At 37.2% G+C, this 27,613-nt stretch overlaps 1 protein-coding gene across 2 annotated transcripts in view; it reads right to left on the bottom strand.

Moving 5' to 3' along the window:
- The window catches only part of Col4a5 (collagen type IV alpha 5 chain), a 210,454-nt gene that overhangs the window by 94,823 nt on the left and 88,018 nt on the right, over positions 1-27,613 (bottom strand). For both annotated transcript variants that reach the window (XM_036175182.1, XM_036175183.1), the window contains exons 11-23: positions 25,359-25,394; positions 25,228-25,269; positions 24,966-25,058; positions 23,521-23,574; positions 23,369-23,425; positions 22,557-22,601; positions 18,893-18,946; positions 17,749-17,790; positions 15,689-15,821; positions 6,389-6,562; positions 5,979-6,062; positions 1,784-1,876; positions 61-131 (exon numbers count right to left, since the gene is read on the bottom strand). In XM_036175182.1, coding sequence (XP_036031075.1) covers positions 61-131; positions 1,784-1,876; positions 5,979-6,062; positions 6,389-6,562; positions 15,689-15,821; positions 17,749-17,790; positions 18,893-18,946; positions 22,557-22,601; positions 23,369-23,425; positions 23,521-23,574; positions 24,966-25,058; positions 25,228-25,269; positions 25,359-25,394 — 978 coding nt within the window. The remainder of the gene's footprint in view (positions 1-60; positions 132-1,783; positions 1,877-5,978; positions 6,063-6,388; positions 6,563-15,688; positions 15,822-17,748; positions 17,791-18,892; positions 18,947-22,556; positions 22,602-23,368; positions 23,426-23,520; positions 23,575-24,965; positions 25,059-25,227; positions 25,270-25,358; positions 25,395-27,613) is intronic.

Below are 27,613 nucleotides of genomic sequence, written 5' to 3'. Positions count from 1 at the left end.
ATCAAAGGACACATGGCTTCCTTGCAGTCCTTTGTGGTTCACACTACAATCAAAGCTTACTGGTGATCCTTTTGGACCAGTCGCTCCAGCATGTCCTTTTTCACCCTTGTCTCCAGGGAATCCAAGAGATCCTAAGACACACGAGAATCATGTGAGCTCTGAGCCTTAAGCCCCAACCATGCTCATATAGACAACAGTGCATCACAAATTTAGATTTTAAACTGAGAACTCTACCCTACTGTATTTAAGTCATACTCTTCCCGCTTTCACGTTCTCAATAGGAAGAAATCCCTTTTTTCTTTTTTAAAAAAGCCTATTTACATAGCCAGGCAGTGGTGGCACACGCTTTTAATCCCAGCACTTAGGAGGCAGAGGGAGGTGGATCTCTGTGAGTTCAAGCTACAGAGTGAGTTCCAGGAAAGGGGCAAAGCTACACAGAGAAACCCTGTCTCAAAAAAAAAAAAAAGCCTATTATTTCACATGGGTGGGTGGGTGTTTTGCTCATGTGTCTGTGCACCACCTGAGTGCTTGATGTCCATGGAGGCTAGAAGAAGGTATCAGATTATTAGGACTGGAACTGCAGTGCTCTTAACCACTGAGCCAACTCTCCAGCCTGAAACCAGACTTTCTTATATGTAAAGATATTTAGCAGCATAGACAGCATTGCATCCTCAGGCGTTTCTAACTCCAGAGCATTCTTTGCAACTGTGAGGTAGGGTTTGAGTCCCTATAACCATCCTATTGTCAAGGGCAGAAGAAATCAAAGGAGCCTAAACATCTTAATTTTCAGTTATACAATCTTCCTATATCCTTACTATCATTCCCCCCCGCCCCCCCTTTTTTTTTTTGGTTTGCCATTCCCTAAGATTTGCTTTGTGAGATCTGTTTGATGCCCAAGGTTACAGAAAAAAGTTATTAAAGCAGTGGCTCTACAGATGATTTTCTGCACTAACTGCATCATTATTTTCTGGTTATTAGTTTAAAAGTTAATGCTTGGATACTGCTAAGAACTCCTCAGTCCAGAGCTGCTGAATCAGAACATAAGGATGGGATCCAGCAATCTGGATTTTAACAAGCTCTCTGTGTGACTCTATTTTATTCTCAAGTTGAAGACAAACTAGATGGGAAGTGCAGGCTATATTACTAGCTCCTAGTGGCAGCTATGAGGCTTGCTAAAAGTATTTCCAAACTCCCAATGAATTTGTGTCTTCGGTAGACACACTAGACTGGTAAGCAGTCTGGAATCTATTATCAGGCTGGACTCAGGCATTATATGTAGCCTCAAGAATATATAATATTGTGCATATGTGAAGAGTTAATTGAATGGAATAGTTGTGGTTCTGGAAAATGACTCAAAATTAGGAGGGATGCCTTATATGTAGAAAGGAATATTGGCAGCTCGTTGCCAAAACTTTAATAGAAACCTTGTTCCTTAATTACAATATATGATATATCCTCAATGACTCTGGCTCTGGAAACCATACTTGGTGTTCAGACAGTATGAACATCCTCCCTAGTTTTCTAGAAGAAAAGTCTGACTCTATGTCATTTCACTTTGGGGACAATGTAATTATTTGAATAATACCAAATGCTGTAATACAGAATGTTGGTAGATTCAGGTGTTATAAATGAAAGGGCGATTTATTTAATAAGAGAGGTATCTCATATTCAATAATTTGTAGACACAAGTAACTAGCTATAAATTGGGAACCTAATAACATTATAAAACTATTAGCATACTCAAATAGCCAACAAAAGATTGTCTATATGAAGACTGTTTTACCTGGAGGACCTGGGAGACCTGGCAGACCCGGTTGGCCTGGAGGCCCTGAAATGCCAGTTCCAATACAGTTGAAGCAGGTATCACCTCTATCACCTGGTAAAAATATATATTACTGAAAGGATTACTTAAACCTTCTTTAGATAGGTTCTAAAGAAGTCAGCTGGAAGGAATAGCATTTGTACTCAACAGTGTGTTTAGAGAAGCTTATGTCTAAAAGCAATTCTTAGGCAAATAATGAGTGCCTACAGTATACAGAGGAATGCTTCAGGTGTTTGTGATACACTGATGAAATAAAACACACAAAATTCCATGATTTTGTGGAGCTACTTTCTACCAATAAGAAAGAATAATCAAAAACAAAGGCAATAAATTACTAAATTACATATTAAATAGGTTAATAATAAATCTAGTAAGCTTTTAAATGTATATGAAAATATGTTTGTAGGGGGAAATGGGTAAGTATGACTGAGTGTACTAGATGAGTGGTGGGAGAAAGGACAAAGCTCCTTGAAAAGGTATTAATATAAAACGAAAGGTATGATATTTGCAGAAGTAGAATAGTATATTCTATGTATAGACAAGGAACAGCAGGTAGATCAGACTGTTGAAGCTGAATGAGGAAGTGGGACCAAGTTACAGAAGCCACGCTAGACTACAGTTAAATGAAAAACTGGTAGGTATTAGACAGAAGAGCCATCATTATAACAAGCTCCATTTGCCCACAATGAACAGACTTAAAGCAATGAACTGCACATTCATCTGTTATCCATACACCACTACTTTTTGTAGGCATTCTCAATACATAGTCATGAAGTTATATTGGAACTACAGAATTATTAATAGAATATGGCCTTACATCATCAATACTATTTGGTATTTGCAGCCAAATTACACATTTGCTTAACGATTTAAAAATTATACTACCCTTAATATCATCCAAAGAATTGGAGCTGGTCTTACAAATCTAGCTATCATTTCTACCATTAATTGGTAAACTATTCTTCCTTCCTTCCTTCCTTCCTTCCTTCCTTCCTTCCTTCCTTCCTTCCTTTCTTTCTTTCTTTCTTTCTTTCTTTCATTCAGTATATTTTGACCATATTCTTTCCCCTCTCCCACTCCCAACTCCTTCTAGATCTCAATTCTCCTGATGGTCCTACACCCTATTCCTAACCATTCTTTCCAAACTTATTGCCACTTTCCATATCTTATAAACATTAAGCAAAACATAATGAATGAATTATATATATATATATATATATATATATATATATATATATATGTACAATATTAACTCATCATTGACACAAAAGTACTTTAATAATCATTGGATATAAACCTATTAATTCTACCATTTCTTAATCTTAAATTCATTACATAATTTCCATATTATAAACAGAATTTCAATAAAACACATTATAAATCTAATAACAGAAGCCTCACACTTCTGATTTACAAAAAAACTTATGCATGAATTGCCAATTTATGCAATCAGAGATAAAAATACGGCTTTTTTACTTTTAAAGGATAACAACTGTCGGGTTGGGGATTTAGCTCAGTGGTAGAGCGCTTGCCTAGCAAGCACAAGGCCCAGGGTTCCATCCTCAGCTTAAAAAAAAAAGAAAAAGAAAAGGAAAAAAGAAAAAAAAAGGATAACAACTGTCCACTGGTCATAGGAACCAAAACAAAACATCGAGACAACTCCAAATAAAATAAATAAACTAATATGTTATTATCTTAATAATGCTTATAATTTCCTTCCACTATATTTACAAAAATGTTTACTCTGCTTTATAGATAAAAATACTCGTTTAAGTGAGTTTTATTATAATTGTATTCCCAAGAACAATATTTATAAACTTAGGTCATAAAACTGTAATCTCCAATTTACAAGGGATACCAATTCAAACTTTATACTTAGCTCTCAGCTTTGAAACTAGAGTATCATATTGCTAGTAGTAGCACCACTTGCTACATGATCAATTATAAAATTCTCTTTATGATACATACTCAAATCTAAATATTGGTTAGTTCTTCAGTTACTCATATTTCTTACTATAGTCATTCCAGTTACTGTGAACAACCTATTTCAACTATTAATTGGATGAAGAATAGGGATATATGACTTTCATTACTCGAATGATGTATTCAACAGACATATGTACATATTCAACAGACATAAGCTATTTGATATAACTGCTTTGAGGATGTTGGGTTTGTCTTACCCCTTCTCAAAATCTGAACACATATTATTTAGATGCTCTAAACCATAATCCATAACCTCAATGATGAGCAGGCATATGCCAAAGTATACAATTTACCAATAACAACTGCAATCCCAGCACTCACTCTAAAGATAATATAAAATCTGCATATAAAGGGTATTCTAATATCTGAGCTCTTCTAATTACATTAACTGCCACTTCCCTAACAGCTGTATGCAGTACATGAATTCTCTTTTTCAACATTTTAGGACTATCTGGATTCTTTTCATTAATTAATTAAAAAAAATTCCCATTATTAATTAAGTCAATAAAACACCTCACTATTTGGCAGCATTTCACAAGATTTCATATGTCAAACAACATTGTCTCAAATAACTGCATGTACATTCCTTAAACTACTTCCCTTACCATCAATAGTTTAGGCCTAACTTTATCCTAAGAAAGTAATGTAATGACTTTAACCTTACAACTTAATTTTCTTAATATACCCACAGTGCTGTGGATGATTGATAGATAAATAAAAATGCTGATTTGCCAGTAGCCAGGCAGGAAGTATAGGCAGGAAAAGCAGAGAGGAGAATTCTGAGAAGTCAAAGGCTGAGTCAGAGAAGACGCTGTCAGCTGCCACCATGGGTAGAAACATGTAAGATACCGGTAGGCCACAAGCTATGTGGCAAGGTATAGATTTATAGAAATGGGTTAATTTAAGATATAAGAATTAGATAACAAGAAGCCTGCCACGGCCATACAGTTTGTAAGCAATATAAGTCTCTGTGTGCTTGCTCGTTTGGGTCTGAGCAGCTGCGGGACTGGCGGGTGAGAGAGATTTGTCATGTGGGCCAGGCAGGACTGGAGAAAACTGCAGCTATACCACAGTTCCTCTAATTTTCTAGATTTTTTTTTTACCAACTACAATGCATTGTTATTTACTAATAAACTAATTATTAAGTAAAATACAGCTTCAATCTTCTAGACTTAACCTGGTTAAAAAAGCAGTTACCTAAACTATCAAGATATCCAAATGTAATCTCTCAACAATTCCCAGTGAATCAAAAAGGAATAATTGAATAATTAAAAGATGAACAATTGTATTTACTTTTTAAATTGAAGTACCTATGTCTTCAATTCTTACTATTCAGTTTACTTCAGTAATCTCAACTATAATAAAAATGCAAGTAAGGACCAAGATTCCACACTGTTTTTGCTGTGGGATAATCCTTCTGTAAATATGTATTACTCTCATTGGTTAATAAAGAAGCTGATAGGCCTATAGCAGTACAGGATAAAGTTAGGTTAGACAATCAAACTGAGGATGCTGGAATGAAGAAGAGTGGAGTCAGAGAATCACTGGCAGACATAGAGAGCAAGATGGGCACACTGTACTGAGAAAAGTTACCAAGCCACATGGCAAAGCATGGGCACAAATGGCAAGTAGGTCAGTGCATGTAGTGGTAAAGATCCATGAAATTTTTTGTTATTGCTTTAACTTGTCAATGAGGAAGGAAGTTAAGAATCTTAAAATGACAATAAGGGAGCAAATATTAAAGTTTAGAAAGAGAAAGGAAAATGCAGAATCAGAAAAAAATGGAGATCTGAAACTACTCATGCTATACTTTGGTTACAGATGACAAAATCAAATTGAGGAAACAGCAAAAGAGTCAAGTTTAATAACAGGACTGATTTCAGTGATTGGTCATATAATGTAAGCTAAACTACAAGGAAAGGAAACATTAAGTTAAGGGTAGTCTAAAGTAGGTCTCAGTAGGATTGAAGTAACGTCAGAGTCAAGTTATTAGAAGTTGTAATATAGAAAGAGATGACATGAAATCAACATTATGGAAGAATACACTATTGTTAAGGAAACGAACTTGGAGTGTGAGTTTGAGAATGACTGTCTTAAGACTGAAGTGAGAATACAGGGCATTCTGCTAATGACTTGAAAGAATGAAGATAGGGATGCTTGGGTACCAAACCTTTCACTCCTTGCTCTCCTTGGAGTCCTTTATCACCTGGAGATCCTGGGGGACCTGGAGGGCCTGCTTTACATATCTCATCACCTGAGGTTAAAGATAAGTTAGCAAGCTAATTGTTGTTAAATGCTGAGAAGACTAGGCAAAAAATAAAAGAAATAAAAAGCCCCCAAATCTAGAAAAAAAAAACTTATTTTCAATCTCTTCTCTGTAAAAATACAACTCAATAAACAATATGGAGACATTGATAATGTTTGAAGACCAGTACATAACCAAAACCCCAAACTAAAAATAGTAGTGGCATCTCTTAGATATCAGAAATATAAATAATGATACCAAACCAGTCAGATTTACTTACAAATGAAATAAAGCAAAAGAATAGCCAAATTTGTCAGGCTAAAAACACAGCTTACTGGGTGGCAAATGAGGGCCAGGAGGACCAGGAGGCCCTGGAAGACCAGGAGCCCCAGGCTGTCCATCAAGTCCAGGAGATCCAGGAATACAAATTCCAGGGGGGCCTTCATCACCTTTCTGGCCCCTTTCTCCAGGATATCCAGGAGGACCAACAGGACCCATGACTGCTGTCCCTAAATAAGAAAATGTACCCATTAAAAGTGACCAAAATGATCTTACTTTGTAGACAATTATTTTGATTCTCTAGGAGACATTAGGAATGATAAAATCTGTCTTTAATATAATGTTGTTTGGATTTTCTTTTTCCATTTTTAAAATTATATTTTTAGTATACAAAATAATGGCTTGCATTCCGGCATTTTCATATATATGTTCATATCCATTTCCATACTACCTTATTCATCTCTCTTGACCTCCCTCATTTACCCTCTTTCTCCACCTAAACAGTCTCCTTTCTGCTGCCATGTCACATAATATAAAGCTAAATTTGATTCTGTATGAAAGAGACAATGCTCACTGTTTTGTTCTTATTCCCCTCGCTTTAAACCCCTTCCATCACACACTTAGTATCTGTTTAATTGGTTTGTGTCATAAGTTTTTCTATAAGAATGAACATTTGCACAGTGAAATGCTTTAAATGATGTAATAGCTTGAGTATAAGACATGATTATTTAAAGTAATGTCCAGGCATAGTGGCCCATGTCTTCAGTCCCAGCACTCAGGTGGCAGAGGCAGGTGTATCTCTGTGAATGCAAGGCCAGCCTGGTCTACAGAGTGAGTTCCATGACAGTCGGGGCTACATAGTAAGACCCTGTCTTGAAAAAACAAACAAGCATAGGTAATTTTATGGCTTTTGGAAATTGCTAATAAATTAATACTCCCTCTTAGACACTATGATGTTCTATCTCCAGAAATACCAGAAAATTATTAGTAATGAGGAAGGTTTTAGTAGGGATGGGTAGTGGGGGTAATGTTAGGTTAGAGAGGAAGTTTAACAAAAACTAAGGCTGCATGAAAAAAACATATAGAGGTATGCCAAGAAAGGTATATTCAGGTATGACATGGCCATTGCAAAGGATGAACACACAGCAGCTATGGATACTTTTATAAGCTGGGTCCTTCAATGCCATACCATGGAAAATGAAAGTACCATGGGGAATCTTATCTTTTCCAAGGACCTTTTGATTATTAACGGTTGATGGAGGAGGGGTGTCTTTTTTTTCAACAATAGTGTTGCCACTGGGGGACTAGTTAGGATGAAGGACCTTAAAGGGAAATTAAGGGGAATAACAGAAGCTAATGAGAAGGGAATATAACCACAATATATTATACATATATATGAAAGTGTCAAAAAGCAAAGAGAGAGGGGGTACTTTAATATGTTCAAATAAAACATAGCTCTGCTTCTTGGACATTTTTCAGTTCCCATCAACACATTTCATGCTTTGTTTTCAAAACTACTAAGGAAATAATTACATATTTTTTAAAATTATTTAAGAGTTTACTCATAATTAATGTTGGGATCAACTTATAAATTTCTCTTTACAATCTCATTGGAATTTTAAATCTGATAGCCAGAACATCTAAAGGTTATTTCTTGATATAATGAACTTTAAAATATTGATCTCTTACATAAAGTGCATCTTGGCATATATTTAGTCATTTTAGGTTATTCAATACTATTTATATATTTTAATTTATATGTGTTCTTGTGAACCTGTGTGATTTTGTGTACACCAAGTGTGTGCTGGTGCCTTCAGTGGTCAGAGAGAATTAGATTCTCTGGAACTGAAGTTAGGAGCAGTTGTAAGCCACCATGTAGGTGCTGGGAACCAAACTGGAGTTCTCTAGGAGAGCAAACAGCTCTCTAAACTACTGAACCATCTCCCCATCCCCATTCAATAGCATTTTACAAAGCCTGAAATGAGCTCTTCCCTATATTTTTTTGGGGTAGCTCAATTGCTTTTTTGCTATTGTCAATTTCTATACATTTATTGGTCTATTCTCTTTTACTTTGTTAATGTAGTCAGTTATAGCAATATAACATAGAAACATCCCTGACATCTTGAGGTAAAATTAAATGATGACAACATCAAATATGATTTATGGAAAAATATGGTCAGTTTAATTTAGTATTATTATAATTTCTCTGTTAATAAGTGAGGTTGAATCATTTTTATTTATTGTGTTATAAATGGTTTGTTACTACTGTTATTAGGTTTTCTGTTCACGCTTTAAAACAATTCAAAATATGGGGATTATCTTTTTTCCAATTTGATAGAATTCATCCAAAAAACTATATTAAAAAAAACCACCCGTAAATCAACACTTATTCTAGAGCAAAGGACATGGTCAACAAGACAAAGCAACAGCATACAGAATGGGAAAAGTTCTTCACCAACCACACATCTGACAGATGGCTGATATCCAGACTATATAAAGAACTCAAGAAATTAGGCATCAAAATGCCCAACAGTCCAATTAAGAAATAGGCTATAGAACTAAACAGAGAATTCTCCACAGAGGAAGTTCAAATGGCTGAAAGACATTTAAGGAATTGCTCAACATCCCTAATTATATGGAAAATGCAAATCAAAACGACTCTGAGATACCTACCACCTTACACCTGTCAGAGTGGCTAAGATCAAAAGCACAGAAGACAGCTTATGCTGGAGAGGATGTGGAGCAAGGGGAACTCTCCTCCACTGCTGGTAAGAATGCAAGCTTGTACAGCCGCTTTGGAAATCAATATGGTGCTTCCTTAGAAAATTGGGAATCCATCTCCCCCAAGACCCAGCTGTAGCACTCTTGGGCATATACCCAAGGAATGCTCAATCATACCACAAGGGCATTTGCTCAGCTATGTTCATATCAGCATTGTTTGTAATAGCCAGAACCTGGAAACAACCTAGATGTCCTTCAACTGAAGAATGGATAAAGAAAATATGGCACATATACACAATAGAGTACTACTCAGCAGAGAAAAACAATGACATCATGAGGTTTGCAGGCAAATGGATGGATCTAGAAAAAATCATCCTGAGTGAGGTAACCCAGACTCAGAAGGACAAACACGGTATTTCCTCACTCATAGGAGGATACTAGATGTAAAACAAAGATGACTAGACTACTACACAACTCCAGGGAGACTACCTAGAAAACGGGACACTAGGAAAGACCCAGAGATCACCCAATGACAGAGAAATGGATGAGATCTACATGAACAACCTAGACGACAGTGGGAGTAATGAAGGGCAAGATTTGAGGGAAAGAAAGCTTAGGGAAACAGGAGATCCCAGCTGGATCCAGAACAGAAAGGGAGAATGAGGAATAACAGACCATGATAAATGAAGACCACATGAGAACAGGAATAGGCAGAGTGCTGGAGAGGTCCCCAGAAATCCACAATGATATATCCTCTGGAGACTGCTGGCAGTGGTCAAGGGAGGGCCTGAGCTGACCTAGTCTGGTGATCAGATGACTAAACACCCTAGCAGTCGTCTTGGAACTCTCATCCAATAACTGATGGAAGTGGATGCAGAGATCCTCGGCCAAGCCCCAGGTGGAGCTCCAGGTGTCCAACTGTTGAGAAGGAGGAGGGACTGCAAGAGCGTGAATTGTTGAACCCAAGATTGCAAAAAGCACAGGGACAAATAGCCGAACGAATGGAAGCACATGAATTATGAACCAGTGGCTGTGGAGGGTCCAGATGGATCAGGCCCTCTGGATAAGTGAGACAATTGAATAGCTTGATCTGTTTGGGTGGCTCCCAGGCTGGGGGACCTGGACCTGTCCTTACTGCATGAGCTGGCTGTTTGGAACCTTGGGCTTACACAGGGACACATGCTCAGTCTGGAAGGAGGGGACTGAACCTGCCTGTACTGAATCCACCAGATTTAAATGAGTCCCCAGGGGTGTCTTGGTCCTGGAGGACATGGGAATGGAGGGGAGGGGCTAGGGGGAAGGTGGGGATGCGGGCAGAAGGGGGGAGGACAGAGGAACCCATGGCTGATGTATAAAATTAAAACACATAATAAAAAAGTAAAATGGTCTAAAAAAAATCAACACTTCTTCATGAAGATTGTCAATATTTCAAAATCTTCTATGAAAATGTTTCTCAACCTTCCTAATGCTGTAACCCTTTAATACAGTTCTTCATGTTGTGGTGACCCCCAACCCTAAAATTATTTTCATTGCTACTTTATAACTGTAATTTTGCTACTCTTATGAATGGTAATGTAAATATCTGATATGCAGGATATCTGACAGGTGACCCCCACAAAAGGGTCATGACCTACATACAGGTTGAGAACTTCCGTACTATGGCAATTGACTTAGGCTTCCTACTGTCTCATAACAACTTTCTTTAATAATTTGATTTTGTTGCTTAAGGAATTTATATTTCATCTGGAATGTCAAATTTATTAGTAGAGATTTATAGTTTTCCAGTAACTTAAAAGAAAAACTTATGGCAATATCCTTTTTCTTACTAATTTTATTTGTACCATTTCTGAGTTTTATCTTGCCTGTGTTTGTCAATCTATCCTCATTTCAAACTCTTTTCAACATAATTTTGTTTCTGTATTCACCTGTATCTGTTTTAGTTTTTACTTTATATTTTTTTTATCCTGGCCAAGTTTCCCATTCTACGTTTTTGTGCTTGTTTCATCATGTGTGTGTGTGTGTGTGTGTGTGTGTGTGTGTGTGTGTGTGTGTGTGTGTGTGTCTGTGTGTGTGAGAGAGAGAGAGTTAAATTTAGCCCATTTTATTCTTTTTTGTTTCTAGGGATATAACCTCATGCTACATTCCCTTTCCTCACTGAATTTGTTCTTTGTAGTCTTATGACAGAATTGGGGAACTATTTGGGCTATGGTCAATGAGTTTTGATATGAAGCACATTTTATTGTGGCTTAGCATTTAGTGGTTTAGCATTATCATGTATATCTCACTTTGTCTCTGGAGTTATTTTTAACTGTGTCAATATGCAAATATTAATATAAGAATATTTGATGTTTCCCCAGTCTACTTTACTGTGGTTGCAGAGAATCATGAGCATACATACTGTAGATTCTTTTCAGGTCAAATAGTGTCTATTCTTATAAATATTTTATGTAAATTTGTACAGAATATCTATCTTTGCTTCCTAGAATATTTTTCCTCACACTCATACATGCAGCCTGATTATGTTGATCAAAATATCTGTATCCTTATTTTTAGTATATTCAATGTGCTAAAGATCTGTCAATTTACCCCCTGAAGCTTATAAATTTTACTGCCTCATTAGATGTGTAAAGGTATATGACTTTAACCATTGCATCATTATTTATTAATATAAAATACCTGTGTTGTTAATGCATATTTTTATTGAAATTTCTTTCACTTGACATTAGAATTAAGACAACTTTCTTTTTTCTATCAATCATTTAATTAATGTATTTTTCACTTTACTTGCAAGTTTCCCCTTTCTGCTTCAGATATACACATTTTGCATACTACACTAGTATTTTATCTAAATTTTATTTAATATCATCTAGTTTGTGTTTGATCTTTTAACAATTGTTGGAGTTAATGATTTACTTTTCAGTATTTTGCCATCTTTTATTTTCTCTTTTAAAATCTTTTTAAGTTTTTTTATTTAATTAACATTCTTTCCATTTATTTTACATACCTACTACAGTTTCCCCTCTCTCCTCTCCTTTCAGTCCCTCATTCCCCTTCCATTTACTCCCTTCCCCATCCACTCCTCCTCCCTCTCCATTCAGAAAGGGGAAGGCCTCCCATGGACTTGAACAAAGCATGGCACATCAAGCTGAGGCAGAACCAACCTCTTCCCCCTGCATTAAGGCTGGATGAGGTAATCCAGCATGGGGAACAGGTTCCCAAAAGCCAGCCAAGCAATCTTACAGCTAGGGGCCCCACAAACAGATCAAGTTATACAACTACTACTCACATGCTGAGGGCCTAGGCTGGTCCCATGCAGGCTCCCTAACTGTTGGTCCTGAGTCTATAAGCTCCCATAAGCTCAGGTCTGTTGTCTCTGTAGATTTCGCCATCATGATCTTGACTACCCTGGCTCCTGCAATCTCTCCTCCCCTTCTTCAATAGGACTCCTGGAGCTTGGCCCCGTGCTTGGCTCTGGATCTCTTCATCTGCTTCCATCAGTTACTAGATAAAGACTCTCTGATGACAATTAGGCTAGTCACCAATCTGATTACAACAGATGGTTAGTTCAGGCACCCCTCTCCACTATTGCTAGGGATTTTAGCTGGGGTCATCCTTGTGGATTCCTGGGAGTTCCCCTGGCACCAGGTTTCTCCCTGACCCTGAAATGGACCCACTATCAAGATGTCTAGCTCAATACTCTCCCTCTCCAACCTGCCCCCAACTTGCCTCCTGTGCCCAGCCTGCCCAACATGCTCCTTCAAGTTCCGTTCCTCTCACCCCTCACTCCACCTCCACTTTACTCAGATCTCTTCTACTTCCCCTACCCAGGGAAATTCATGCATCCCTCCTTGGTCTCTCCCTGCTATCTAGCCTCTCTGGGGCTATGGATTGCACATTGGTTATTCTATACTTCACTTCTAATATACACTTATGAGTGCATATATACCATGTTTGTCTTTCTGGGTCTGGTTTGCTTCATTCAGAATGATTTTTTTTATTAGTTTCATACATTTGCCTACAAATTTCATGAGGTCATCGTTTTTTACAGCTTATTAATACTCCATTGTGTATATGTACCACATTTTCTTTATCCATTTTTTTGGCTGAGGGACACCTAGGTTGTTTCCAGGTTCTGGCTATTACAAATAGAGCTGCAATGAACATAGCTGAGCAAGTATCCTTGTGGTATGATTGAGCATCCTTTGGGTATATGCCCAAGAGTGGTATAGTTGAGTTTTGAGGTGGATTGATTCCTATTTTCTGAAAAACCACTATATTGATTTCCAAAGTGGCTGTACAAGTTTGCATTCTCACCAGCAGTGCAAGAGTATATCTAGGTTTATCTTTCCTTTGGCCTAATTTTAGTTTCTACTATATATATTGGTCTATTTTCCCTCTAATCAGAGTCAAATTGTACATTTTATTTCTATTCTTTTCTAATAATGGTTCATATAAATTTTGATCTATGTACTTAAATCTGTATTTTTCCTCTGTCTCTCCCCCCCCATGTATGTGTGTATTATGCATCACTCTCCATGCTATATTTTGAGACAGACTCTCTCACTGGACCTAGAGCCTAACAATTAAGCTGGACTGGCTGGCCAGAAGGCCCCTGGAATCCTTGTGTCTGTCTCACATGTGCTAGGATTAAAGGCATGCACCACTGTCCCTAGATTTTTACATCAGTATTAGGGATTCAAACCTAGGTCCTCATGTTTGTGTGGCAAACACCACAATGCACTGAGCCACCCTAAAATCCCTTAAATATGTATTAAAAAAACTAACAACAGTATCACTGGCTGACTTCTCATCCTCATGCCCTCTGTACCTGCCCTTACGATGTAAAGAATATCCACACATACAGTCCTGGTTTGTTACTTAAATCACATTTATTATGAACTTAAAGTTAATGTAGCTTATTCATATCTCTCTTAGTCCATGATTTTTTTTATCTTACCTCCCACCTCTACTTTATCATATATTCTTTCCCTTGCTGTCAGAGTAAAACCTTTAGTAATGACTTAAAAGAAGGCCTGGAGGTGGTAAACTGTCTAGGTATCCCATCTTCACACCAGGATGGCAGTTTAGTAAAATATAGGCTCCAAACTTCATAGTTATTTGTCCTCATTACTGTGAAACTATGCTCCATTATCTTCTGCAAACCCTGACTGTTCTGCAGGCAATGTTCCTTTTGTTCCCTTAGGCAGGTTTTCAAGAGTTGTTTCGTTATTTTTAATATTTTATTTTATTTTTAATTCCTAGTCATGGAGCTTTATAATTTTGTTCTTACTTTACTCTTGGTTGGTGTTTAATGATCTTTTCTTGGAGGGGTGTGTGTGTGTGTGTGTGTGTGTGTGTGTGTGTGTGTGCACGCATGTGTGCACGCGCCCCATGCTTACATGCTTTAAGGAGATGGATGGTCACAAGCATTACTTGTTTTCAAATACTGTGTGTTTCTTGTCCTGTTCTTTTGGGAAATAATAACTTTATCCCTTATACATCATACTTTTCCTTTATGTCTCTCAAATCCTGAATTCTTTTACTATAGCCCGAAAAAAATCCTTATTTTAATTTTCAAGACATAACAGATATTTAGCTCATTGTTTTGAGATAAGGAATAAAAAGTGCATATTTAGAACATAATGAAACTCACACTTATTGTTTTCTTCCTAAGAAGGTGTCACTTTCCTCATCATGGCAATATTTCCTTAGTTACACATTTTTGAATGGAAAGGACCTATAATTCACTGAGTATATATATATGTGCTAGATACTGAAATGGATGTTTTTTATGAATTTTTTTATAGATTCTTACACTTTAATAAACAGGATACATAAAGGCAGTTTAATTTGTGGCCAAATTTAAGTGGTACAGTGTACTCTGCATCTTCTAAGGGAATGATATAAAAATCAATACTGAATCTTAAAGTTTTATTACAAGTTAAAATTAACATGGAAATTTCTAATTCATTGATTCTAGAATTCTAAATGGACATTGCTGGTTACCAATATTATATAGGAAATATAGAAATGTTGGATATTTGTTAGGTCAACATCCTGTCCTCTGACAGCACGAAAAGTGTGATGATTCATCTACCAGATCAAGGAACTATTTCATACAATATATTTTTAATAGAAGGTAAAAATGAGATTTATGGCATTTAAGTGGATGTTTAAAAGGATATGGAAGAATTGGGTGGGAAACACAGTAGCGCAGGTTTGATACAGTTGGTCATTTAGATAGTGCCCATTTGGATACAGGAGACAGTTTAGTGATAAACTGTGAGTGGGAAAGCTTGAGGACCTGGGGCCATGCCCACAGAGCCCACTTCAAAATCTGGCATGGTGAGGCAGACATTCAGATCTAGGGGTATGACTGTCCAGCAAGCCTAGCAGAAACAGAAAACTACAGGTTTATTGAGAGGCTTAAAAAACAAAAGTGCAGAAAAACTTCCACAGGTGTGCACATGTGTGAGTTCACCAGCACACAGACATCTTACACACACATACAGGGAGTAGAACAAAAAATATTCATGTCATCCACTGTCATGCCCAATCAAACCAATATGATAAAATTGTATGTATTGATTGGCTAGGATACTGTAAGCACAGAGATATAAACACATGTCTTTTACCTGGAGGTCCAGGAAAGCCAGGTGGACCTTGTATTCCAGGAAATCCTCGCTCTCCTTTTTCTCCAGGCAAGCCAGGTAACCCAATATTTCCTTTTTCTCCCACAGTCACACCAGTCCCATGAGTAGGAATTACCTTTTCATGGAAATAGAAATTCAGGAATTCAATGAAGAAGAAGCTTGCTCTTCTAAATGTAAGTAAGCAGCTACATGTGATTATAATACTGTATTTTCAGACAGTTTTTAGATATAAAGTTCATTAAATCTATCACACAGATTGAGTCTCATTAAGATTGCTACATACATTAGGTCACCTTCATCACTTCTACCCTCCAACCAATTAAGAAACATGTAATAACAATAACTTCAAGCCCAAGGCTTAAAAAACGAGAAGTATTTTTTGTTGCCTCTTCTATATAACTAACAATTAATTCCTCTTGCCATAATCACTCTCCTAATCTCACACTGGAACTTTGCCTTTAAGTTTATTCCCTTGAATTCAAGTGTATTTACATTACACACTTTCCTCAAATCAATCTTTCTATGCAAACCACTTGTCTTAAGGACACTACTTGCTTACTTCTTACTGTACGTACATGATCTACTTGTAATCCTCAATTCCATCAAACTACTTTCAGTATCACTCTTACCTGTTTCTTTGCCTATTATTTCTTGCAATGAATTATCATCGTTCCAGCCTGTCTGAGTTATAATCATTCCACATATATAATGTGCACATTTTTCTTGTTTGGTTTTTGAGACAGGCTTTTTCTCTGTGTAACCCTGGCTGTCCTGAAACTCACTATGTAGACCAGGTTGGCCTCAAACTCAGAGATCTGCCTGCCTCTGCTTCCCCAGTGCTGGGATTAATGGCATGTGCACATTTTTTATCAGTGCTTTTACATATTCCTTTCCAAACATCTGCAGTGCCTTCCCCAAGCTTTTCATATGTCAACTCACATATCACTCTTCCTTGAAAGCATTCTCTTTCAGAAAGACTGCATTTATATAGCTCAATCAATTGACCATGCCCATCTTCTAGATCTTCTCATGATCTACTTGTCTTCTACAGAATTTCACAAAATAGGAATCTTCAAGTTGATTTGTCAGACAAATCAATACCTACTAGCAAATTGTGATATTTCACCTTACCTTGAATGGATGTAAAATGTACCAATGAACAAGTGACTAAAAGTCTCCACGGGAAGGTGTGCTGCACTCTCCTGATTTTACTTTCTCATTTTCTAACAAGATTATTTTCTGGAGAACTGAAATTATGATTTTAAAATGAAAGTAACTAAAAATGATCTAATATTTTTTTAAGTATGGCCTCCTGGGTTTGGTAGTGTTCTAAGTATGACTATGTGAGGGATATTAGCTAAGAAGAACTAAAATGTCAGGGTGTATAGACTAAGTTGAACAGTACTCACTGCTACAGAATTACCAAAACTTCACCCAAAAACATTGGTCGAACCGCAACAGTTATTTTCTTTTTAATCTTGATACACTTGGAAATGTATATGACTTAAATTCTACAATGAATTTAACTATGATGAGAAATTCATAATATCAGCTCCCCTATATTACTATTTCATATAGCACTTTCTTACTTGGTATCTAGAGCCCCCAGAAATCACACACTCAGGAAGGGGAGAGGCGTAAATCAGACAATTACAAATTGAGAAAACCTATTAGGACTAAGTCTGTTTGCCCTGAGCACTGCAGGGGAAGCCACCAATCCTGGCTTCCCCCAGAATTCTTTTTCTGGACCCTTTGTAAGCAGCAATTGCACCACTGGCTGGATGATTAAGAAAGGGGTTGACAACTACAATGCACAACAACGATGTATAATTTTGGACCTTACATATGAAAAAGTAATATATAGGCAGAACCCTATGAGGCTAGCCCATATTGGTTCTTTAAAAGCTATAATGGCTGCTAAGACAATAGAAGTTGGTAATGATTTGGATTTTTATGTTCTGTGAGGAAAAGGTAGGTAGTATATAACTTGTGTGCAAAAATGATGAGGCAATATTAAATTTGGAAAATGAAGAAAAACTTACAAGTCCAGGAGGTCCAGGTGGGCCAATATCACCCTTTTGGCCCTGTTCAATGAAAATAAGAATGACATGAAAACACTGCTTTCCTCAAGAAACAATTGAATTTCATAAAGACTCAGAAGTCATTAATAAAGTAATCAAATACAAAGTACAACATGAGTTAATGAAATACTTGTCTAAGCCTACAAAGACCTTGATGTTGTCTTGGATTTACTGGCTACATAATCTTGACCAACATCAATTAACTTCTCTGGCTTATTTAAAAGCCAAAGATATTAGACAGACTTCTATCAGCAACATTCTTTGTCATTAAGGGAGAAGACAATATTAAATTGTTATTCTACTGGCCAAGGTCAAGAATAGACTTCTCTCTCATACTTCCAGATGCATACTTAGTCTGCATCATGAGTTATTAATTGAAAGACAACCACATTTTAAGTATTTCATGTTTCCCTTTATTCCAATCATGTCTTTTAGGCTAAAGTGAAACTTGGTTCTAGTTTACAGAGAAGTCATCAGTAAAAAGGTAACTTCAGGATATTTCAAGTTTGCTGTAATTTTTTTTCAGTTTGGTTTTGATACAAAGCAGTTAGAGAACAGAGGGCATGGGGGATTGAATATTTTGTGATGTGCTATAAATAAGGAAAACTATGTGCTTCATACATGCTTTCAGAGTCACTTTTAAAACAGGTAACTAAATAAATGACCTCAATCAGGATGCATCAGACCAATGGGAAAACTTCAAAAAATTAGCCACAGATTTACAAATAATAATTGCATACAGAATGGAAAATGTTTAGAAGAGACATTCTAATTTTACAGCTCTAAGCTTTTTGAGTAAGAGAACCATGAATTAGTGCCCAATCCTCTTCTTAAAAGTTCTCCTGACACGTGCGTTCTTGCAGCAAAGGCACTGACATGATAATGGAAATGCAGTCCCATGTATTTCCCCACATACACTGTGATTTAGGGCAATGCAAGAAAATCTAGAGGACAGTGAATAAAAGGGAAAAATGGATAAAGAAGGCATGCATGAATACGAACATAAACTCATCATGATATTTTCATTTATAATTCAGTATCAACAAGGGAACAGTTTATGGTTCTAAGAATAAAACCAGACACATCAAAATGCAGAAATGCTTACCTTTTCACCATGTCTTCCTGGTTCACCAGGGTAACCAGGATCACCAGGCAAACCCTTTAAAACAGAGGATAGGGTGAAATCAGTAAACTTGGCAAAGTGAAGAGATGCCAAATAATCATGTCCTCCACAGAAGTAGTGAGAATACCAACTAAATCAATTCATCAATAGAACAGAAGATACAGGCTGTACAACTATAGTTATCTGATTTGCCAAGCAAAACATATTAGAAAAAGGAAAGTATGTTCAATGAATGGTACTGGAAAGCCTGGATATCAGAAGAGTGAAACTCAATTCCTATCTTTCACGTTGTATAAAACCCAACTCCAAATGGATCAATGACTCCAACATAAGACTTAACACCCTAAAACTGCTAAAACAAAAACAAAAAATGCTTCAAAATATAGGTATAGGCAAAGACTTTCTGAAAAGGATTCTGGTAGCACAGAAAATAAGACCAATATCTGAGGTGGTTTGCATGAGAAAGTCCCTCATTAAGCTTTGGCGTTTGACTACTTGGTGTCTAGTTTGTGGAGGAAGTATGGCACTGGGGGTAGGCTCTGAGGATTCAAACCCTGGTACCCTTCCTAGTGTTCTCTCTGCTTCCCACTTGTAGTTCCAGAAGTGAGCTCTCAAGTTTGCTGTTTCAACTGCTCTGGCTGCTGCTTCTCTGCCATGATAGACCATTATTCCTCTGGAACCTAAGTCTAAATAAACCCTTCCTTCAGTAAGATGCTTTGGTCAGGCTCTTTTGGTACAGCAGTAGAAAAGTAACTAAGACAATTGACAAACAAGATTTTGTGAAATTAAAAAGCAAAGGAAATTCAGTCAACTGAAGAGGTAGTCCACAAAATGGAATAAAATCTTTGCCTGCTATTCATACTCTGACTGAGGACTGTTGTCAGGAATACACAAGGGACTCAAAATGCTAAACACTAAGAAAACAAACAAACCAATTTAAAAATGGGTTGCAGAATTAAAGATCAAGTTCTCAAAAGAAAAAAAAATTTACAGGAGCTGGAGAGAATGGCTCAGTGGTTAAGAGCACCTTTTGCTCTCACAGAAGAGCTGTTGTTAGTTCCTAGCACCCACATGGTGGCTCACAACCATCTAGAACTCCCTTTGAACTCCTCAGTCACCAGACACATACATGATGCACATATATGCATGCAAGCCAAATACATATAAATAAATAAATAAATCTAAAACAAAAGAAAACAAAACATACAAATGGCAAGGAAACAATATATTAGTCAATATCCTTAGTGATTGGGGGACTTCAGATTAAAATGACTTTAACATTCAATCTCAACCCAGTTTAAATGACTGCCATCATGAATATTAGTAATGACAAATGCTGATATAGATGTTGGGAAAGTAGAACACATTGTTGGTGGGAACTTAAACTAGTATAGCAACTTTGGAAATCAGTCTGGGATTTCTCAAAACACTGAAAACTAGCAAAGGACTCAGCTATATCACACCAAGGCATAAGAGACTTTATGTCTTACTACAGACATACTTGCATACCCATGTTCATTGCTGTTCTACTCAGAATACTTAGAAAATGGCAGCCTAGATTCCCAAGAACTGATGAATGTAAAGAAAAATGGAATTGTAAAATTTGTATGTGGTGATATTTTATTTGTATGTTAATAGATAAAGTTTGCCTGGAGATCAGAGGAAACAGCAAGCTGTTTTAAGTAAACACAAAAGTCAGGCAATAGTAGCACACGCCCTTAATCTGATCACTTGACAGGCAGGAAACAGAGCCAATCCTGATGACACACACCTTTAATCCCAATACCAACCACAGTGACCTAGAGGTCTGTACAGACAGGCAGTAACAAGGAAGTGAGGTAGTTAGGCTAAGAGCCAATGAGAGGGCAGAACAGCAAGGCAATAAAAGCCTGGGTAGACAGGAAGTCTTGGCATTTTGGAAACTACAGAGCTGGTGAGGTAAGTGATTGGTGGCTCTCACTATTTCCCTGACCTCTAAGGCTTTCACCACTATATTTGGCTCCGTGTTCTTTATTTAATAAGACCCCTTAGAAATTCATCTACATTTGTAAAAAAATGTACAGAATTGAAAAAAGTAATTATTCTAAGTGAGATAACCCAGGTTCCAAACTACAGATGCCACATGTTCTCTCATATGAGGATCAATTCTTTATTATGGTATGTCTCATGTATAGTACCTGTACAAACCAGAAAACAGGGAAAGAAATGGGGGTACAGAGAGGTTACCTTAAAGGATGGGGGCATGATAATAGACCACAAGGAAAAAGAAAGTAAAGAGAGGGGGCTAATGTGTGCAAAGGCTTAGGCAGGGATAGAGGGGCAAGATTGGGGGAATAAAGATGTGGGTGGGGGAAGGCTTGACAAGGATAAAGGGATATAAAGAAAACATTTGAAAAGCAAAGTATTTCCATTTGTGTGATAGCAGCTTGACTTATTGTGGGATGTCACCAATTACCCTCTGAATGGATTCAAAACCCATTCAAGGTGAGGCAGGTGGGAAGAGGGGAATGCAATGCCTGGTAGTATAAGCCTGGCTAACAACCCAAGTTTGAAGAGGAAGTAGGATCATGTAGTAAATGGTTTCTATGGTTAACTTCCTTACATATCAGCAAATGCTTCCTAAATACCTCTGCCTATACCTATAGATACAAGCGGTCCCCAGCCTTAATCAGAGAAGCCTCGCCTAACAATGAACAGTGGTGAATGCAGACACTCATAGCGGGTAAAGATACAGAATATAAGTGACAGATGCAGGCCCAGTCACAAACAAGTCACTTATACCACCCCCCTAAGGCTCAGGGAACGTTTGGATGAGGAGGCAGGAAGTATGTAAGAGCCCAAAGATAGGGTGAAGGGTTACTAAATGCCAACCTCGAGACTTAATTCCACTACTATAATCATTAACTCACTTCAGCTGTAGCTGCCTGCACTGTGACCACACAAGACCAGCCCAGACATACAATCAGTCAGAAAAAAGAGGAGGGAATCATGGCGTCCTATCCTCTGCCTCTAAACTATTGACTTTTAATAGATTCTGCAGGAGGAGGAATCACTGTCTTTAGTTATGTGCCCTCCTCTGCTGAGCCCATCAGGCTCTAATGGAGAGCTCCAAACTCAGCCTTACCAAGGGCCTCAATTAATCTCTCTGGGCCACAAAACAAAATGAATAGACATGAACATGAGAATTATTTGTGTAGAGGTATGTGGGAGATGAGAGTGGTCAGTATGCAAGATGTACATCTATGGAATGGTAAATCATCATCATCATCATCATCATCATCATCATCATCATTATCAAATGTGAAGTGACCAGCCCATCTCTGCTCCTGCCTCCATGTCTTCCCTGAATGCTGCATATCTTCCCCACCATGGTGGACTGTATCCTTCTGTAGAAGCTTTTTTTTTTTTATGTCATTATAGCAACTGGAAAAGAATCTAAGATGATAAAGCATACCTCATTACATCTGCCTTAAAACCGGAGATATTTCAAATTTATATTCAAAATAGTTACAATTTTCAATCATTTAAGCTATTACCAAACTCCATACTGTGTGCCCCCTGTTTTTTAGCACCACCTACAAATAGTGCAAACATTACCAAATGCTATTGGTTGTTGTTTTTGAAGGAAAGGACCATAGCTACTCACTGGGACTCCTGGTTGGCCAGCCTCTCCATCTTTGCCTGGTTTACCCTGTAGGATACAAAGCAATGGCAGAGCAAGAGCAACAATTTGTTAGTTAGAAAGTACGAAGTTAAGGACTATAGCAATCATCAGTCCATCGGTCCTGCCTTGAACTATATAAACAGACCTTTGAAATGACAGTTATTATAATAAGTTATACCTGTAGTGATATTTTTAGGCAATGAAATTAGGATTCAAAAAGAAAGAAAATATTCCCACATGTGTGTTGTGGAAATTTAACTGTGTAAAGATGTGTTACATTTGTTCATGCTGCATTTGTTTAACAATGTAAGGATGTATGTTTAATTATGTAAAGATGTGTTGCATTTGTTTCACCTTGCCTGCTTAAGGCACCTGATTGGTCTAATAAAAAGCTGAATGAATGGCCAAATGCTAGGCAGGAGAGGGATAGGCAGGGCTGGCAGGCAGAGAGAATAAATAGGAAAGAGAGAATAAGGAGAAGAGAATGAGGGAGAAAGGGAAATGCTCAAGGCCAGAAGCCAGGCAGCCACCAGCCAGAAATGAGAAGCAGTGAGGGTAAGATATACAGAAGAAAGGAAAGGTAAGAAGCCCCAAGTCAAAACATAGGTGAAGAGAAACAGGTTAAATTATAAGAGCTAGCAAGGAACAAGCCTAAGCTGAGGCTGAGCATTCATAACTAAAAATAAGTCTCCATGTCATGATTTGGGAGCTGGTTGGTGGCTGAAAAAAGAAAGCCTGTACACGTGTGCATATTTAGAATTTCTACAAACACTAGTAATGGTCACAACACTTACTCTTTTGCCTGGCTCTCCTGGCTCACCTTTTTCACCTTTCACACCACCAGGAGGACCCTGCACATCAACAGTAGTTTCATGTTAGTTCATGAGATATTGTATTTCAATACCAGTTCATATTAAAAGATTCTGAAGCATTTTAGAATACTTACTGGAGGACCAGGTATTCCTGGAGGGCCTGGAGGGCCTCTGTCACCAGGAACTCCCTATGCAGGTATAGGGGGAATTAAAGCACATTAATACCAGAATATGCATTCTCACTGTAACTACTAGAATTCAGTAGAGTTATAACTACTGGATATGTTTAATAATGTGAAATTTAGGTTCATCAGATATAAACAGACAGCAGAATGTTTTAATTTAAAGCTGAAATCTGTTAGGGAACATAATATAAAATTCTTTCTTCAGTTAATATCTAGGATCAATATGAGCTAAATAACAAGATATGTCATAAGAATTCTTTTCATTCATGTAAAGTATTTTACAAAAAGCAAGAGAAAAGAATATAAAACTAGAAGATTTGTGGGCTATAAAACAATGTATCTTTTCACAGATAATTAAGTGGTTTAATTCATATTGATAGTAGATTTTAAAATCATTTTTTGTTTTCAATATTCTTATTAGCATTTAAGTGAATTAACATGCATATAATCTTGTCTGTTTAAAGGTAGGTCAACATATGCTAAAAGAACATTTGATCTTCTTGTGTAGCCTCAGAGAAATCAAGTATCATATAATGACAATCTACCTTAGCAGGACCTGATCTTAGCCATGCATATAAATCAAGGAGCAAAAATAGGAACAACCCAAATGGTTATCAGCTAATGAATAGGTAAGTAAAAGATTTACTATATTCACACAATGGAATATTATTTAGCCATAAAAAGGATAAACTACTGCTGCATGCTAAAAAGTAACTGAACTTGCAAACATTCAGTCATATAAAAACAACCAGCAAAGAAGGCCTAATTCTGTTTTTATGAAACACCAACAATAGATAATCTACAGGGTAAAGAAATAGAAAATGGAAAGTTAGGGGAGAATATGAAACAAAAACTGATAATATGCATGAGTTTTTACACAGAGGTGATGAGAATTTTCTAAGAGTACATTGTGGAAGTAGTTTGACTATCCTGTGAATACTAATGAATTATATATTTTAAGGATCAATCATTTGGCATGAAGATGATATCCTGATAAATCTATTGTTAAAATTTTAATTATTCAAAGTCCTTGTTATTGAAAGAACATGCACATTTAAGAGTACATGTCTATATATAGTTCATTTTAACATAAAACAAGTTTTTAAATTTTTCATAATTTTAAAAAATTTGATTAAAGGAATTATAATTGACAAAATTGTACACATTATGAATGCATGATGAGGGGCAGAGGGGAGGTGGGGGAGGGAGTGGAAGGAGAGGAGGGAAGGGAAACTGTGGTCAGGATGTAAAATAAATGAAAAAAACTGATTAATAATAAAGAATGCACAATGTGATATCTCAGTGTACCTACGCTCTGTGAAAGGATTACTACAAGCAAGCTAATTAACACATCTACAACAAAAATCATCAAATTCCCCTCCATGGGGGCTTACCTGATCTCCTTTCTGAAATTCTAGATCAATTGGTCTTTTCTGTTCACTGATCTGGCCAGGTGGACCAGGTGGGCCCTGAAGACCTTGCTCACCCTATTTACATAGCAAAAAATACATCGATATATAGCAGTCTGCTATGAGTAATAATATACATAAACTGTGTCCACTGTAAAAAGCAGGGGAATGAAAAATACAGAACAAATAAATGAGTGTGAATACAGAAGCACAGAGGCTGAACAACCAATTCTTCTTCTTTACTCACTTTTTCACCTTTGGGTCCCTGGAAATTCAAGCCCATGTTCCCCTGAAGAGAAAGTTTCAGTTTAAATTCTCATTAACAAAAAGAAAAACTAATCTACATAAAATAAATGATGTAAGAAGAAAAAACATTACCTTTGGTCCTGGTGGTCCTGGTGGTCCAGGAGGGCCCTTAGAAGACACAGAAATGAGAAAAAAAAACATTATATTAAGAGGTTTCTTTCAAATTATTTGGTTTCATAAAATGTGACAACTGAAAGGACCCTTCAAACTATTTTTAAGACTGGGGATATAGCTCAGTGATAAAGCAACTGCATACCAAAGGAGGTGCCACAAAAAATCCTATTTTTCCTCTTCATTGTATGATTGTCCAAAACACACAGTTAAGTGATTAAAACAATCTAGACAAATGGAGACAGCTCTGGTGACCTGATGGGAATTGACAGGGGTAGAAAGTTCGGATTGATATGAGAGAGGGAGAGGCAGCACAAGTACCAAAACCAAATAACTGAATGAACGTGTTTGGGGGTTTTTGTTTGTTTTTGCTTTTTACTATTATGTGTACAGTGTCCACGTGTCCAGTTCTCATTACAGATGGTTGTGAGTCATCATGTGGTTGCTGGGAATTGAACTCAGGACCTCTAGAAGAACAGCCAGAGCCTCTTAACCTCTGAGCCATCTCTCCAGCCATGGAACATGTTTTTATCAGAATTATGGGTAACAAAGTATCTAAAACAATGAAGTTCATTTTTAGGAAGAACATACTCTTTTCTTTCTTTCTTTCTTTCTCTCTTTCTTTCTTTCTTTCTTTCTTTCTTCCTTTCTTTTGCTCTCCCTCCCTCCCTCCCTCCTTCCTTCCCTCCCTCCCTTCCTTCCTTCCTTTCTTTTTCTTTCTTAATTCTTTCTTTTTTGTTTGTTTCTTTTTGAGACAAGATTTCTCTGTGTAACAGCTCTGGCTGTCCTGGAACTCACTTTGTAGACCAGGCTGGCCTCAAAATCACAGAGATATGCCTGCCAGAGTGCTGGGATTAAAGGCATGCATCACTGTGCCAGGCCACGCGCTCATTTTTAAACCAGCAGATAGATACTTCCTGGTTACCCTCCATAACTATATAGTAAGACCCAATTATTGAAGACACCTCATGCTTTTGCTGTAGTACACAGAGAAACCATTCTCAAACACACCAGGAAACTTTCTTCCTGCTGGCCAGATTTCATAGTGCCAGAAGATGCTATATAGAATGCTGGGAGAGAAAACACATCAATGTGCAATAGTGGCATGACTGTGATTGGGTAACTAGTCATTATCTGATTGAATTCGAGGCCTGTTCCACAGGGGGGAAAAATGCCATACCTCAAACCGTAACCCTAGTCAAAAGCCTGTGGCTGGGGTGGGCTTAGGCCCAATGGTAGAACCTACTATTATTATTTTTCTAAATGGTCATGCTGTCTACATGCCTTTTGGATATTTATTTTTATACCCATAGATCTGGATTGTCTTTAACCTTGGTTAGAAAAGCTCCTTTTTTTTGTATTAGGGAGTAGTCAATGGGAGACATATATGACTAGTCAAAGTCCAGAGAATAAGAGACTGAGTGCTGAGCCCTAAACTCGACATCTGTATCAACACCCTCTCCCAAGGTTCAGGGGACATTGAGGAAGAGAAAGTAAAAGACTGTAAGATCTGGAGGATGAGAAAGAGAGCTGTGAAATGCTGTCTTCTAGACATGGCATTACTATTGCACTTTCAAACTCACAGAAACTGGGGTTACCTATACAAGACCATCACAAGATAATGCCAGCAAAAACTTAGTATATATAGGGTAGATGACTTCCAGGCCCCACCTCTCCTTGAGGAGCTCTCATCAGTTGATGGTTGTTAGAGAAGGGAGAAATCATCCTTTCTTGATAGGATTTCCATGCTCGGGTGGATGGCTTCACATCCATATACTTAAAGGGTTACTTTTTAAAAACATGAAGTTGGGAGGGGAAAATGTTGACTGAGATATGGGAAGAGTTATAGGGGAGATATGGGGGATAAACATGATCATATTTCAGTGTACACATGTACGGAATTCTCAAGAATAAAAAACTTTTTTAAAAGAAAAGTTAAATGGGCATTTCTTTGCCTATGTTGATACTTTTAATATCATCATTCTCTGTGTATACCTCAGTGTCATTTATAAGACATTGCTTCCTCCGTTGAATAAGGGACTTTTGAAGGAATATACACAAGTGTGGATTAATAAGTTAAGTAGTTTACAAGGGTTAAAGAAATTCAGGGTTTGATACCAGACCCAGACAACACCAATATTGTAACAGCAGACCTATGAAGAGATGCCATAGCCCAGAGTCCCCTGCATTGCAGGATGTTTATAATTAAAATAAAC

This window comes from Onychomys torridus, chromosome X (assembly GCF_903995425.1).
Source record: "Onychomys torridus chromosome X, mOncTor1.1, whole genome shotgun sequence".
Classification (NCBI taxonomy): Eukaryota; Metazoa; Chordata; class Mammalia; order Rodentia; family Cricetidae; genus Onychomys; species Onychomys torridus.
The sequence above is the reverse complement of the archived record's forward strand: the minus strand, read 5'-3'. Positions and strand labels throughout refer to the sequence as shown.